Below are 17,142 nucleotides of genomic sequence, written 5' to 3'. Positions count from 1 at the left end.
CTCTCCGCTACTCCATCCGCACCCCCTGCTCGGGACGCGAGAGACCAGGATAGGTGTGGGCTACCGCTGCTGTTGCTATGCAAGAGGGAGATGATAGCGGAGAAATAACACCTGCCGGCACGCGGACACCGACAGACGCCGACAGGCCCCGTCTAAAAAATGCATTCGCATTTAAAACACAAGAGTTGGGACAAAACACAGAGACAAGCTCACCTTTGTATACAGCAGTCGTTATTATCTCCTTGTGGCATCCGTGTCTGTTTGCGCTGCAATTTATTATTCTAAAGAAAACTTTCATTTATCAGTCCAGGCTTCTATAAAAAATAAGTATTGCGAATAAAAGTTATTTTAATAGACTTCGTTGTCGCTTTAGAAAAGAATCCTACGAAAAAATAACTGATACAGTCACAAGAGGGGGAACGTCCATTTATATTTTTTTCATCTCTTTGTTCCACGGCTTGCAGAAGACGATGCAGAGGAAACGTCCAAACTACCAAGTGATAGATGGAGTTGCGAGGTGCCCCGGTATCACTCTAGACAAGCTAAGCGAGACCCTCGACTTCAGGGCCAAAGAGGGAGACCTCGTCCAGTCGACGTTCCCGAAGAGTGGAACGAACTGGCTTATGTACATCACGCACTTAATCCTCAGAGAAGGAGAACCGATGACAAAGTACCAAGATTTCTGCAAGGAATGGCGCTTCATCGAGTACATGAACATCAAGGACTTCACCTCGCATCTGCCTTTGAGGACGTTCGTCACGCACTTCGCATTGGACAAGCGCACGATGACCACGGAAGGAAAGTACGTCTACATGGCTCGCAATCCGTGGGACCTCTGCGTGTCCTTCTACCACATGGCGAGCACGCTGTACATGTACCGTTTCCGAGATGGCACGTTCGAAGACTTCGCCGACACCTTCGTAAGCGGCAACTTCGGCTACGGAGACTATTTTGAACACGTAGCAGCTGACTACGCTCTTAGAAAAGAACCGAACGTGCTCTTCTGTACCTACGAGGAACTCAAAAAGAATACCCGTGAGGTGGCGTTGAAGTTGGCATATTTCTTGGGTGAGAAGTACGGCCGTGCCCTGGAGGATGACGAGTCACTGCTCCAGAAGCTCCTAGAGAGATCGCAGGCTGACAACATGCGCAAAGTAGTAGTCCTTGACTTGACCAGCAAAGACAACCCGCAGTGGAATGACATGCTCTCCAGAAGGAAGATCCCCAGCGGCGAAGCTCACACTCCAGACAGGGACAAGTACGCGTTCGTAAGAAGCGGTAAAGTAGGAAGCTGGAAGGATTACTTCACACCCGACTTGCTGCGGAAGATGGAGAACCGTATTCTCGAAGTGGAGAAAAAGTCTTCCGTCGTGGACCTCTGGAAGGACATCCGTGCCGATGCTATTAAACTGATTCAGGATACTGAATAAATAAGTCTACTCGTTCACGTTTGTAATACTTTGTAGCTCTAGTACACTCTTATAGGCGCAGCTCGGCGAACACACTCATGAATCGACTCACTCGGACTTATTCAGAATCACATCGTGTCATGAGTCTGAGTGTATCAGGATGAGTGATAATTAGGTTGAATCCAAGCGAATAATGTTTATTTATTTATTTATTTATTTATTTATTTATTTGTACCCTCAAGGCCTACAGGCATTTCAGAGGGGAGTGGGTTACAAGGTTATACAAAAAACTAAAAAGCAGCAACAAAAGTAGTAAGCAGATAAGTACAAACATACATGGGCCCTAATCATACAATGTTAGCTAGTGCTGCACGAAACTGATGGTTGTCTTCGATTGCGGCGGTCAGTCCGGGAAGGCGGTTCCAATCTTGTGACGTCCGAGGAATAAATGACTGAAAGAAGGCATTGGTGTTGCATGATATTGTTCCTACTTTGTGTCGGTGATCCATACGAGAAGAAATATATGAAGGAGGAGTAATTAACTCACTGAATAGGGGCGAATTATTGTAGTAAATTTTGTGAAAGAGACAGAGGCGAGAGTGTTTGCGGCGCGAAGTTAGAGTGGGTAATTGAAGCAAGTTTTTCATGGACGTGACACTTGCCGCACGGGTGAAATTACCGAGAATGAAACGTGCTGCGTTGTTCTGCACAAGCTCAAGTGATGTTACCAGATAGTCATGGCTCGGGTCCCAAATGTATGATGCATATTCGAGTTTAGAACGAACCAATGATTTATACAAAAGTGTTTTTAAAGAGGTAGGTGCAGAAAAGAAGTTGCGGCGATTAGAAAGAAAATACTCAATCCATGCAAACAACTTAGGATCTAGGTTTAACTTGCTTAGTTTGTAAAGGAGTAGTTTGTGAGACACTTTGTCAAAAGCCTTGGAGAAGTCGAAGAAAATACAATCAGCGGATGAACGGCGATCTAAAATTAAGTGTAGCTTGAGGGTTAATGAAAGCAATTGGGTCTCCACGAGAACTTCTTTCGAAAACCATGTTGCGTGGGTGAGAAGAAAGAGTTAGATTCAAGAAATTTGACCAGATGGGAAAAAATTACATGTTCGAGAATTTTGCATGGAATGCTTGTTAGTGATATGGTCGGAAATCGTGAAGAAAATTTTCGTGGTTGTGAGTACGAGTTAGTCCAAAGCTGAAGGTGTTCCAGAAGAAAGACTAGTTGGGCAAGTTGGTACTGATCCATAAGTGTACTGCGCAAAAAAAAAACTGGCAGAAACACGAAGTAGATAAAAAGGTCAGACAAGCGTATGTCTGTTTTATTTTCTTTACTTCGTGTTTCCGTCCGTTTTTTTTTTGTGCAGTACACTCATGCAGTGAGCTCCACAAGTTTTTTTTTTTGCGCAGTACACTTAGGCAGTGAGTTTCACAAGTTTTTTTTTTGCGCAGTACGCTTATGGAGTGAGTTTCACAAGTTTTCGTGACTTATGCTTACCATTAATATTTATTCATTTATTTATTTATTTATTTATTTATTTATTTATTTATTTATTTATTTATTTAGTAAATTGAAGAGCTCCCACATCCTAAGCTTTAATCTAAGAGAGAAAGTACACAGCTTCATGCTAAAAGAGCAAACAAGAGAAAGGCAAATTGATTCTAACATAAACATAGACCTATCAACCACAAAACTTCTCCTTCGTTAGCACATTTTCCCATTGGCGATTTACCGTCACTAATAGTATGTCTCACTTCGTGGCTCGCTGAAATATGAGCTCACAAAAATGTTCTGCGTCAGTCCTTGTTTAAAATACTGGTACTGAGGCCATGCACGCCGCTCTACATGCAAAACATCCCTGTTCAGCATTGATGTATTTATTCTGACAAGACATTCTGGTGGTTCATGCCGCAATAAAAAAGGAGTTGTCGACTAAATTTCTTTGTCAATTATTATCAAAAATTTCTTTAAGAGTTGTCGCGTCTTTCAGATTTAAAAAATAGGCCACAAATTGTCAATTTGTCTGTTCTGACAATGCCACAGTACATCTTGATGGACATATTCCGTGGTATATCTTCTTATACTCCTGCCTAAAAGTTACCATGTCAGTCGATATTTAAGTGTAGTAATATTAGAGGTGAACTTATAATTCTTGGCTGCAAATTGAGGAGCGCGGTTTTCAACAAGTTTAAGCTTATTAGAAAAACAATTAGCCCCGGAGCAGCATATTACACTGCATATGCCGTCGAAAGACGATAGTCTTGCGTCTGGAGAGAGTGAACAGAACGTTTATTTGATGTTCTGTGCGAGACAGTTGGTCAATGGTATTCTGGAGGCGCTGCGTTAGAGTACCTCGAGCGTGTAGCGGAGGCGAACGAGCACATCGAGACACGTTAGACACAAGCGCCATCTGACAGTTCGAAAATGAAGGAAGGTGTGTGCGCCCGCGGGGAAAGATGCGCGCCAGTCTCGGAGGTGATAAGGTGTAGAACGCAAAGCGACGGGCAGGTGCATCACCGTGTCGTCTTAGCAAAGCGTTGGAAGCACTTACCTTTTTGAGCATTGCGATGCTGATTCATAATCGACGCACGCGTATCATGATGCGCAAGTATTATATCAACTGTTGCATAAAATCAGTTATTGAGTTGTGCTCACCTCAACATACATCTTGGTTGTCCTGTTGCCAGTCCGCTTTATGATAATGGAATCATGATTCAAGGTAATGGCCGTCAAATAATAGGCGTAAATTTATTATTCCTAATATTGCTAGTCAAAGTTTGCTGAAGAAATGGTGACGCCATCCAAGTAGGACGAGGCAAGGCTGCTGCTTCAGTACTACCAGTACTGCATCTATTGCGCGTTGCATTGGGCTCGTTAGGTTAGCACGCTAAAAACTCTCAAAAAGCTCACCCGAGTGGGCTCGGGTGCGACATCTTCAGCGGAGTGCTTCGGAGCTTAACTTAACCGCGATTTCCGCAGACTGCCTTTGGGGTCCCTACAGCCCGGCGGCGCCGGTGTGGCGTTTGGTGGCAGTAGGAAGGAGTGGGGGAAAAATCGGAAGCAAGTTATTGTGGTTTTCCTGGAAGTCACACTATGCGCACGCTTTCATGCACCGTCTCAAAATCAGAGCGCGGAGAACGTGCTCCGTTATTACGCACCGGAAGTCGCTTTTTAACCGTTAAGTCCGTTAAGTTCAGAGGAGCGCACTCCGCCGTCTAGAGCGCGCTCTAGCTGCTCAAGTTAACCCACCCATTGGCTTACGTGCTGAGCAGAATCCAAATGGCACGAATGTCCGCTAGAACAAGCCGTCACTCTCAATCCCTCTCGTCGACGGCGATTTGACAGCAGCCTGTCTTCAAATCCACTGACGAGAAATGATTTGCCTTGCACAGCCACCCCAATGTCTTTTCTATCCGTGGGAGAGGGTATACATGTTCTTCGTTGTGCATCTGCTCCAGCGACGATAAACAACGCCGATCCGCAGTTGTTTATCTGTAAGTTCATGTAGCGATATGACCACGTATAGGACTTGGTCGACTGTATCATTCGACTGTATGTATCGCGACGCTGTCCAAACGTCGTGGTGCCGCTAGCGCCCAGCGATGCTAGCAGTTTTCCTGAGTGAAAACCTAGCAGGTAAAAATAGCACGTAGCGCTATTTACTATCGACGTCAAACGCAACTCGAGCAGCGGCAAGCACTACAAATGGTATAGTGCATGCCCTCCAGACATCACCATTGAGTGGCGCGCCGCAGTGTGGTTTGATAGCACTGCTCGTGCCCACAGTGACGATAGGACGTCGCGCATTGTACCTTGGCTAATAGCGCTTTCCATAGGGCGAGCAGGAGCAAGGGCACCGAGCAGCCAGAGCCGAACACGGGGGCCGTGGCAATGTGTGCTACCGTCTCCCGAAAAGAACAGTGACGCTGCTCTGAAATGATAGCTCATTGATTGATTGATATGTGGGGTTTAACGTCCCAAAACCACTATATGATTATGAGAGACGCCGTAGTGGAGGGCTCCGGAAATTTAGACTACCTGGGGTTCTTTAACGTGCACCCAAATCTGAGCACACGGGCCTACAACATTTCCGCCTCCATCGGAAATGCAGCCGCCGCAGCCGGGATTTGAACCCGCGACCTGCGGGTCAGCATCCGAGTACCTTAGCCACTAGACCACCGCGGCGGGGCCAAGCAGAGCTCATAGCGGACGCGCATGATGCCAAGCGTCATGTGTCTGAACTTTACCGACGTCAGCACTGCTACCTTCAGCCATTTCGTCACCGCCTGCCCGGGCATAAAACCAGAAGTGACTTTCTCTGCGCTCTCATTACTCCGCCACTGGTGACGGAACACCAAGGGCTACTCTTGGCTGCCCTCGGCGCCGAAAAAGGGCTTCTCCTCGACCAATGAAACACTACGCCCTCACCCCTTCCCGACCACTGGAACGCGCCACAACTCGCGAGAACACTTCGAGCGCAATTAAAAGTGATACTGTTCGCCCAATGGAAACCCTTATAGCGGTTGCCACGGTACGTCTACTCCTGCAGCAAAGCACTAACGTGGCTTATACCCGCAGGAATATCGGCACCACGTTGTGATGGAATGGGAGCCAATGTTAGTGATGGACAATAAAGATTACGTCACGGTATGAGCGGTTACTCGCTGCCGACGTTACATTGGACACTGAGCTGTAGCAAATGTGCCTGATAAGCCCACGATATGCCAAACATCAAAATTACGCAAAGAAGTCGAGGCCCCTTGGCTTGGCTCGAAGCCTCATAACCAAAGACGTGGCTCACAGTCAATATATTTGAAAACCGACAAGTTGCAGCCTCGACAAGTTACAGTTGCCCAGCCACTGTTTGGAATTTCATGTTGTCATTCTTGGCGTTAGTTTTCGAAAGCCATCATAACAAGCCTTATTCGCGGACTGCTTCACGTAGAATTCACGTTTGTTTCCCGTTTATCGAAAATAATTTTGAGCGCGCTGCAGCTCTTAGGTTATGGTTATTTCTTTGGGCGGCTTCGCCGTCGTTGGCTTAACCGATAGCGCGAACGCGGACGAAAGAGAGCGAACGCGGAGCCTGTTGCTACCACCAACCATGCTGGCCTCTAACCTCGCTTTCTTGCTGCTTCACGCTCGCTCAGTCGGAGCTCGTGCGCATGCAGGGCTGGCACGAACAGCGGTGAGCGCTGTTCGGATGAACACGCGAGCGCGTGACCGCGCATCGAAGCGTAATGACGCATGCGCACACGCACACACGGGAGCTGCTTTACGTCGCCGGCTACGACGCTTGACCGCGCCCTCCCGTAGTAGCAATATAGTCAACTAGAGCTAGTTCACTATAGTTCAGTATAGTTCTAGTTCACTATAACTATAGATCTAGTTCGCTATAGATCTAGTATATATAGATCTAATTCCCTGTAGATAGTGTACACTATTCATCTAGTATATATAGATCTACTTCACTATAGTAGCAAAGCGCCAGTCTCGCTTGTCTGTAGTAAAGCAAGAGTGGCGCGCTCGTGTGCGCCTGCGCCACTCGGATTCTATGCGCGGCCGCACTGGCTGTACTGGCGCTCCGCAGAGCATTGCCACGCTGAGCCGTGTTCACCCTAACAGTGCTCACCGCTGTACGCTGTGGTTGACTTGCCTTGTTCGCTTGTAGTTACGGGGCTGTCGGTGTTTCGCATGATTCGTGACGCCTACAATGCACAGAGTGCTGTAGCACTCGAGCGCGGGCTGTTTCCGCGCTATTGTGTAAAGAATGTCAAATACTTTTTGCGCAATAGCCAGAACTTCAAACGCAATTGGCAATACTCCAACATAAAGCTTCGCTAAGACTCGGTATTGTGATTTTTGGTGATTTTTTTCTAAAAATGCTGGTGAAAGATTTTCTCCTTTCCGAATTTTTGTCATATGAAAAACGTTAGGCAGCTGGATAAGTAGGACGTCCGTTACCAACTTTCTTTTTTGTCAATTCACTATAACTTACAGCTACAGCAAAATATTTGCAGCTTATCGTAAAGTTCTCCAGCCTGAGGGCAATAAAAAAAAGCTTTCTGTGTGAAATAAAACCTTCATAATATATAGCAAAGCGCACAATGTTCTGTGCACAGGAAATAAAATTGGCTGCTATTTTCAAATCTGTATCATCTGTGACAGTACCCTAGTTTATTCGCTTAGCGGGCACTCAGCGTGCTCTTGATGTGACAATCAGTTCTTCTATCAACGAAAAGCCACGAATAAAGAAAAGAACAGCCAGATAAATCGCCTCTCGAAAGTGATGGATATCTTCAGCTTCATTCCTTTGTTTCGTACTTCAAAGCAAAAATTTATGGCTACTGGTGCTGTCAAATTCAACCGGCAAAAATATTCGCGCATCAGTCCGCGAGGTAATAATCACAAGGCCTGCTTGGGGGCCCATGGTTGACATTGCTTACACCAAATGTGAAAATTAAGCGGAAAAAACCATCGCCCCCATCATGTGCAATATTACAGTTCTGGTCAACAATCTGAAAGTCAACTAACAGCCAGTTAACTTGTTCTGGCAACCGAAGAACAGGTAAGAAGCCTTTGCAACCATGGACTTCGAACATCCGTAAAGCATGGCTCTATTATTGCGAGAATTTGCGTTCAGTATATTCGTATTGTTTCTAAAGGTGGCTGTTTCTTTTATGCTTTTCTTGAACTATTTTACTCCTGTTCTAAGTTGATGCTAGAAAGGTTAAAGTGGTCACCTTGTAGTTTCGTGGAATGCATTGCTGTTGTTATTGCTAAGGATAAATTTTGGCGTTCTGGGCCCGCATTCAAAAAGGGTGCTAACGCTAAAGCGGTTCGTAAGCAATACTTTCAAGGGATCTTGATGCCTGCCATCATTAGCGAAGGCAGATTACCAATAAAAAAGAGCTATTGCAATAGAAAGTTCTGACAGTTCAGCCACTGTTTCAAGGCAGTGTCAGAAAGTTAAGATAATGTGCCACTTCACTGTAGTTCACTGCATTATCGGTTTCAAAACTTAATTTCTTCATCACATATGAGCTTCATTACTTCCGCACAAAAAACTAGGAAGGTGTTATCTCTAGAGCGGCATTCATAGTGGTTTCAGCACATGCCGTTGAAGCCACGCGCACCTGAGAGATGAGCGTGCTAAGCACTGTGCTATAGCTCAAGACGCATGCACGGACTCCGAGGGAAGAGGTGTTTTTGTACTGATCTCAGAAGCCATATCAAGCAGTGCTGTGCAGTGGACAATGAACGTCAGTTGCAGTTAGTTCCTCGCATTGCGTTTTGTCCTTCAGTAAGGTGGTCATAAAATCCAAATGTGAAAACAGCCTGTGCAGTTTAACAGGCGTTCGCAAATACAATGATGATAAGGATTTCAAACGTGATGACACGTTTTTGTTACGTATCACGCAGGTCATAGATAAAATCGGTTCATAGCCGTAACGCATGCCAGTGGTCGTTCACGCCTCCGACATTCCCTGTTCAACTAATTTTTTACCACCTTTATTTTAAATGTATTTCTAGTTTGCCCTTACGTTAGAGTACGAATATTTTCACACCTGTCAATTTCCAAGACCTAGATTCAAGCCCATGGCTTCACCTAGTATTATCACTTTTTCTGACACCTTCAGCTCGTAAGTGACACAGTTTACGCGATGCTTTCGCGACTGTCTGAGATGACACCAGCAACCTTTCGGTGCTTAGTTCGCCGTTCTAACTTTTTGTTTTCGCAAATGATATCGCTAAACCTCATATGAGTTCGAACAATTCAACCTAAATGTTAAATCTTGCTTTTTTCATTCTACCGCGTTCCCTTCCTTCATGGTTTGGGTCTCGTACTACAGATTGCTACTTTTTACTTTACTCTATTCCGACTGACCCTTTATTTTTTAGATGCGAAGCATCTAACACTCGAGGCTTGTAGTGCGGCGCCGTCTGCAAGCTTCCCTCCTCCTTCTTCCACCATCTGTGCGCTTCACACCGCGCGCGCTTCACTCCTCCACCATCTGTGCACCCTTCCTCCTCTACACACCGCGTGCGCTTCTCCTCTTCACGAACATTCGCTAGCTGTATAATGTAGCGCGCATGCGCCGTCACGCTTCGAGAACATCGGCAGCTGACACGCGCGCATGCGCCGTCGCGCTTCGAGAACAATGGCAGCTGCCGCGCGCGCATGCGCCGTTGCGCTTCTCCGCCTTCTCGAACATTCGACAGCTGACAGTGCATGCGCCGTCGCGCTGTATATATACTCAAGGTCGGCGCTCGCTCGCTCAGTTGCCGCTCGTCGGTTGGTTTGTACGGCGCGTCGACGTCCAAGGTCGCGGTGAAATGAATTCCAACGAATCCACAAACACAATGATCGACGTCCCTTCGACCAGCGCCGCCCTTTCGCATACGTGTGTACGTGTTCACTCATTTAACACCCCCTCCTACAACCACGTTAACCAATTTAGCCAACGACCCAAGTAAGTCGCAATATAACACCCCATTTCACAACCACGTTAACCAATTTAGCCATCGACCCAAGTAAGTCGCACTTTAACACCCCGTTAACCAATTATATGCTCCGCATCCTCCTCAGTGTTCCCCCGAGGGAAGCTGCGGGCAATTTTTTTCAACAGTGCTTCTCATCGATGTGCAAATATTGAAAGATTACCATGCAGGCAGTATCTGTGGGACCAGGCCGGAACTGAAAACCTTGTTCAACCCCTTGTTCAAGGGTTTTTCAAGCCTCTATTTCTTCCCGAATGTCTGTAATGTTAAAGCCACATAAGTATATTTTGCTATAACTCTTTTCTTCGCATCGCTTTGAGGAGCCGGGCTGCCATATGTTGTCGGTTGTCGTATGCTGTGATCGTATCATGTCGCCGCCGGCAAAACCTTATTTAGTTTCTGCATAAGCTCCCTTAAAATTTTGGGATGATTGATTTAGAGGAGATTTATTTTTCAGTTACGGGAAAATATTTCATAGTTCATGCGACAACTGTGGTTGGTTGTGTGGTTCATGCGACTACTGTGGTCAGTGTTTCCAGCGTTGATGCCGACTAAAATCAAACGTCCAGATTATAAATACTTGCTCACAATCACGATTTAACAATGAGTTGTTGTTTATTTATTCAATAGAACTCGCATATAGAATGACGTCAAAGCATTCACCATTACACCATTCTTGCAGCCTGCCCTGTTATATGCAATCGAACCGAAGCTATTTGTTCATTCGGTGAATTAACTCGGTATCTTAAGTCCAAATATAACTTCGATATATGTGACGCCACATTAGCGCACAGGCGCGAAAATTTAAACAAATTGTTCACTTTATGGCCACTGCAACCTTAATTTTCCCCCATCAGTAGGGCTTGACAACGAAATCATAAAAAAACAGGGCTTCATGTGCTGAGATCGCGTTGGATTATTATCTTCAGTGTCACTTAGGAAAATAAAACCAATGTTAAAAAAAGAAATTAATCAGTTGTAAGTAGAAAATAATTATAACGTTGTTGTGTAGCCTTGCAGGAGCACCTGGCGATAATGCAGAGGAGTAGGCCAGCCTACCAAATGATCGACGGAGTTCCCAGATGCATGGGCCTGAATCCCGACAGGCTACGTGAAAGGCTTACTTTCAGGGCGAAAGAAGGAGACCTAGTACAAGTGACGTTTCCGAAGAGCGGAACGCACTGGCTTATGTACATCGCGCACTTGATCCTGAAACAGGGACAGACAATCAACACTTATCAAGAGTTCGCAAAAAATATGCGCTTCCTCGAGTACATGGATATCGAGGGCTTCAGCTCGTCCCTGCCTTTGAGAACATTCGTTACGCATTTACCGTTGGACAAGCATACGATGACAGAAGAAGCCAAGTACGTCTACATCGCCCGAAACCCGTGGGACGTCTGCGTCTCTTTGTACAACATGGCGATCAACACGACCATATTCCAGTTCAGAAACGGGGCGTTCGACGATTACCTTGACACGTTCGTGAGTGGCAATTTCGGATACGGCGACTTTTTCGAACACGTAGCAGCAGGCTACGCACTCAGGGAAGAACCGAACGTGCTCTTCGTGACATATGAGGAGCTCAAGAAGAACACCCGAGAGGTGGCGCTGAGGCTGGCGTATTTCTTGCGGGAGAAGTATGGACTTGCTCTAGAGAAGGACGAAGCCTCCCTCCAGAAGATCCTGGAGCGATCACACGTCGATAGCATGCGCAACGTGATGGTCCTCGACTTGACAGGTAAGGTTAGCCCAGAGTGGAAGGACGTGATCTCACGGAGAAAAGTCCTCAGCCCCGAAGATCAGGTTGCACAAGTGACGAACTACGAGTACGTGAGAACTGGAAAAGTCGGAAGCTGGAGGGATTACTTCACTCCTGAACAACTTAGGAAGATGGAGAATCGTATCCAGAAAGCGGAGAAGGAGTCCTCCTTCATGGACCTCTGGAAGGACATTCGCGCTGAAGCGGTTGCACGCATGCAGGATTCCGAATAAAAGTGTCGTCTATGAAAGTCTTTGACCTCTTCTCTGTTTATATACACTCTTCCATCGGTGAAAAGTTTCCTTGGTCGCCCAGCGACCGAGATGAGAGGGAGTGGAGGATTGGATCGCAAAACAGAGCATGGCTCGAGGGCGTCTCCATTCTGGACTGTGGCAAAAGAGCACAAAGTACGACGTACGCTGTTGACATGGCCTCGGCAGTTCTTTTTTATGGAGGAGCTTGGTGGTATTACGCATACTTACCCCAATCTAGACGGGATTACGACGCCACCCAAGAACCTGTTTGATAAGGTGTAAACACTCGTGTAGTCAAGTAAATCGGTAAAATTGAGCAACCAGATGCTTCAAAGTAAAAAAGAATAGTTGCAGTCTTGCTCACAGAATGACGCAGTGAGGAGATGACTACGACAACATTTTTCTGATTATTCTTGCAATGCGTGTGCACCATCGTTTCGAGTTATATTTGCACTGATAGAAAGAGTACTTTCTCAAATAAAAGTGAGCTTACGTAACTAGCACGAGTAAGTGCCAATGTTTGGTGAAAGTAAAATAAAAGACAGATATCTTTGTCACTTTCATCTCAGAGGCACATTGTTTTGTGGAGGTTGAGCTCCACTCTCGGCATGACGAGTTAATGATTGGGTGTATTTCATCGTGGAATATGAGTAATGAGTTTTGTTATGTATTTACAGTGACCAACGAGCAACAAACGTCGAATGGCTGTTCGATTACGGCGAGTATGCGCATATGAACTTGTAAGTTCCTTTTACAAGTGCCCCTCCTCGAGTACGTGCATTTGGTTACATGTATTGCTTTGGCGTACAAATGAATTCATTGCCCTTGCAAGGATAGATTTGAGCTCGTGGCAAGCTTTCTCGCTGCACTTCCAACTAACCATCTGTCGACGCACTAGATAATGATTGAGTAAGTGAGAAAGTTATAGTAAGTAAGAGTATGTTGAAAAAATTGGCAGATTCCACGTACAGTGGCAATTCATTACATGGGAAGCACGAATAAGGAAGATAGATATGTCACTTTAAAATCACCACAACGTCACCAGTCGCATGAATATAGCAAACATGAAACAGGGGCAGAAATGTTATGTGCACTTAGGTATTTAGATTAGATGCAAATGTGTTGTTTATTGTCGCCTAACAACGGCACCACTAACGTTTGATATACTAGCACCAGCAGCCATAGCCACTTAAATTAGGCCGTACATTACTTCTATGTCATCTTTATCATGTTTGCGCCTGGCATTTGTGTTCGTCGTCTGTTCGCATTACGTTATACTAAATTTGGCATATCGGAAGTCAGCGAAATGGCCGCGAGTGCATCATAATCATGGCATGTAGTCATGTTCTCACACGACACGCATCTCATGATTATCATGTTTCTACTAATCACATACCTTCGTCATCCATTCACCTCACATATAATCTATGTTGGTATATATGAAGCCAGCGAAACGACAGTGAGAGCACCATGAGCGTATGACGTGTAGTCATGGCTTACATGACATGTATACCATGCTTTCCACTTTAGGGCCCGTCCCTTATGTTCGCCTAGCTGTCACGTCATACCATACCAGATGTGCATAATGCCATGTGAACGAAACTACAGCAAGAACAGCAAGACCATTACATGTAAATCACGACGTTCGTGAAATACAAGTCATTATTTTAATGTTACTAGTCACTTATGCTCGTCATACAGTCAGTTTATGCCCTACCGATTTCGCTATAAATACCGTCATCGAAGCGGCCGGGAGAGCTAAAAGTCATGGGCCGCTAGATAGATAGATAGATAGATAGATAGATAGATAGATAGATAGATAGATAGATAGATAGATAGATAGATAGATAGATAGATAGATAGATAGATAGATAGATAGATAGATAGATAGATAGATAGATAGATAGATAGATAGATAGATAGATAGATAGATAGATAGATAGATAGATAGATAGATAGATAGATAGATAGATAGATAGATAGATAGATAGATAGATAGATAGATAGATAGATAGATAGATAGATAGATAGATAGATAGATAGATAGATAGATAGATAGATAGATAGATAGATAGATAGATAGATAGATAGATAGATAGATAGATAGATAGATAGATAGATAGATAGATAGATAGATAGATAGATAGATAGATAGATAGATAGATAGATACGGTCGAAGTCACCGATGTTCACTAAGGAATGCCTCGCATTAAAAATTCTGCGGATCTCTCCCGAATAAAAAAATGGTTTAAGAGTGCGAGTGTGTCTGACGCAGAGCTCTCCTTTCTTTCCTCATTTCTTTCTGTTGCACTGGCCAACGCTCCGTCCTAGCTTTTTTTTTTCCTTCCTTCATACCGATAATCGGACCATCTAGCACGTGCCTACAGCAGCGCAACACTTCGTTTGTTACAGGCAATAAGAACAATGGGTATGCGTTTCAATTAGCCCCGAAAATGAACACTGGTGTCGCTGTGGTCGCAGAGATGTGACGTCACGGTAAGGACTCGCCTTCGCCGCCGCTTGTCTCCTTTTTCTGCGTCCGCTACGTACCAGCTCTTTAGCGATACCTTTGTGATTACTCTTGAACTGTGTGATGCAAATCTCTCAAGAAACAAAGGGAAAGGTTTCGTAACTACTCAAAGTTATCGACGCTGTAAAGAGTTTACATAATTCAGCTTAGAATAGGCAGGCTCTTTCCCGAACAGCAGATGTACTGTGAAAATTGATGTTTTCGTTGCGTACACCAATAAATGGGTGCTATAGGAAAGTAGTGCTAACGCGCTATAACATAAACTCCGCAATGAGAATATATGTGTGCCAGAATATCACAAATTGAATTAAAACTTTTCCAACCCACTACATACATTGCGCTTTGCCGTGAATGTTGCGCCTACATATGCGAATAATATATATGATTTGAAAGAATTGAGCTTTCTCTAACGAATGAATTTAGATGAATCTATCTGACTGTCGTAAGCCCAAACTTCACCTATTCGTAAAATAAACAAAATTGTACTGCCACACACCACAATTTCGGTATTTTGGTATATTTCCATTTACTCGGATCATGTATACATTTTTTTTTCTAAACAGTCACCAGGGATTGTGAAGTCGTATACTCTGATTCGCGAGAAATGCTAAATTGATCTACCGCCACGTCAGAAGCAAAAACGCTTCACATGAGAGCACATCTCATAACAACAATTTCAACACAAACCGCAGGAAGTCCAATGAACATTTTCGATGGCACAGTCAGCGATGTGGCCCAACTAATATTTGAACAATCTTCGCCTCGATGTGGCGATGACCGGTCTCGTTGATCATATTCAAGTACAGGTAATCAATGAGCCGCATGGAAAATTAATTTATTAGATGGCTAATTAAACTGGTAGTTACGCGTGCGACAGCACCGTTGTTACGATTCTGCACGAAGATAGAGTGTGACCGCAATGAGAATTCCCGCACGTAACTTCAGCCGCACATAGCCTCAACAATTTTGGTGAAATGAAGCTCCAACTTTATTGCGAGAAAAACATGAAACAGAATAACGTGTTTAATGAGCAGTAATTTCGGTGAAATGAAGCTCCCAATTTATTGCGAGAGAAACGTGAAAGTGAATAACGTATTGAATGAGTAAGTACATGCGACAGACAGAACAGTGGCGGTGGTATTCTAGGATGAGCACACACGATATATTTTGCGAGCCTCGATAAACCAAGAAAGCGCGGATCTTGGCACACCAGCGGAAGCAGTGTCCGTAGATATGTGTATTCTTCCAATACAAATAACCCAAGAGGAGAGTAAACCATCCTATTTTCTTCAGGAGTCACCCATGAACACCTCAGCCTAACAATGTAAATATGGTTTCATGCGTCTCGAAATACCATGATTATGTGCCAATGAGTGTTGTATCTAAGCATAAGGGTGTTTTAGGAGCGAAGCTCCTTAAACGGCACCCGTTCGTCTCTCGTCCTAGTACGCAACATGTCTTACGCTTTGACCGGCAAGGTGGTGCAGGTGGGAGATTTCTCCTGTGTGTTGTTAAAAAATAAAAAAAAAATCGCAGCGTGCGCGTTAACTAACAGCCGAATTCTCCTGTCTCATTCCCCATTAGCAGCCATTGGCATGTAAATTGAGCACTATCTGACAAGAAAGGGTTGCTACGTTATACTCGATGGGCGTGACCTCCTTGGTTTTAGAAAGGTTTAGCGAGTGTTGGGCCGCAGTGCCATGAATACAGTAAACTACCATGAACTCGAGGTGGTTAAAGGTGGGAAGTAGACCCGAAGCGCAAGCCGTAAGAAAGTGTGCGTGTGCCACCTCTCGTTTAGTCCTTGGAATGTCCGTTGAATGGCAGTGCTTGTATATATGGGGAATATGTGATGAAAAGATGCGAGATGGTGGTACTTGAAGTGTTGACTAGATGGACGAATGTACACACAGACGGACGGACGTACGGATGGCTGCACGGAAGGATGGACGCATGGAGGGACGTAGAGCGGGTGCATGGACGAACGCAGGGACGTACGCGCGGATGGACGTGCGGATGCACGAACAGATGCACGCATGAACGGGCGGATGGACGCACGGACGGTCACACAGACGGATGCATGGACGGACGGAAGCAAGAACAAATGGACGGACGAATGCTTCGCCCAATTCACCCCATGGATATGCTGCCATTGTTTTGCGTTTCGCGCCCGTCAGAAAGCCGCTACCATTGCAAAAATGTAACCCATCATCGGGGTTAGCAGCGCAACACAGACTTTTTAACTGTTTTCAAATTGCCTTCAATCGAGCGTGCGATTGTACCGAAGCATAAGTAAACATTTCTGGTTTCCTCACGAGGAACATTTCCCATTCTGTTTGCGTCATTCATGTGCAGCTTGAAACGAGCAGAAAGCGAACGCAGAGTCGCAGACAATGAAACAGAACACGAGGCGAGCGCTGTTTCGTAACGTTGCCCAGGTCTCCCAGCAAAAAGAGAGCTCTAACTTCTCGGGCCTAATCCCAAATATAGAAAATTGGGGCCTAGTCAGATGACGCTGACAAGCCTAAAATTAAAAAGCATTAGCTATTGGAAACCTGTGCACACAATTACGTTTATGACAAGTGCACTTTTGATAACCGCATTTTGGTAGGCTTACAATGAACACTTTCTTGCAAGGAACAATTGTTCCGTCAAATTTGCAATAACTGGCA

The 17,142-nt window shown here is 45.0% G+C and overlaps 2 protein-coding genes across 2 annotated transcripts; both read left to right on the top strand.

Annotated features, from left to right (window-relative positions):
• The first annotated feature begins 470 nt into the window (after positions 1-470).
• On the top strand, positions 471-1,430 carry LOC142803032 (sulfotransferase ssu-1-like). Its single transcript, XM_075888132.1, has one exon. The coding sequence runs from the start codon at positions 471-473 to the stop codon at positions 1,428-1,430; it is 960 nt and encodes a 319-aa protein (XP_075744247.1).
• A 9,529-nt stretch (positions 1,431-10,959) lies between these two features.
• LOC119174465 (sulfotransferase 1B1) lies at positions 10,960-11,919 on the top strand. The gene has a single exon (XM_037425414.2). It carries the CDS (start codon positions 10,960-10,962, stop codon positions 11,917-11,919), a length of 960 nt encoding a protein of 319 aa, XP_037281311.2.
• Positions 11,920-17,142: the final 5,223 nt, after the last annotated feature.

This window comes from Rhipicephalus microplus, chromosome 3 (genome assembly GCF_043290135.1).
Source record: "Rhipicephalus microplus isolate Deutch F79 chromosome 3, USDA_Rmic, whole genome shotgun sequence".
NCBI classification, from domain to species: Eukaryota; Metazoa; Arthropoda; class Arachnida; order Ixodida; family Ixodidae; genus Rhipicephalus; species Rhipicephalus microplus.
This window is presented reverse-complemented; position numbering and strand designations above follow the sequence as displayed.

What these genes read in the sequence shown, in the direction of transcription:
- LOC142803032 (XM_075888132.1), top strand. Translation starts at nt 471, where the DNA reads ATGCAGAGGAAACGTCCAAACTACCAAGTGATAGATGGAGTTGCGAGG.
- LOC119174465 (XM_037425414.2), top strand. Translation starts at nt 10,960, where the DNA reads ATGCAGAGGAGTAGGCCAGCCTACCAAATGATCGACGGAGTTCCCAGA.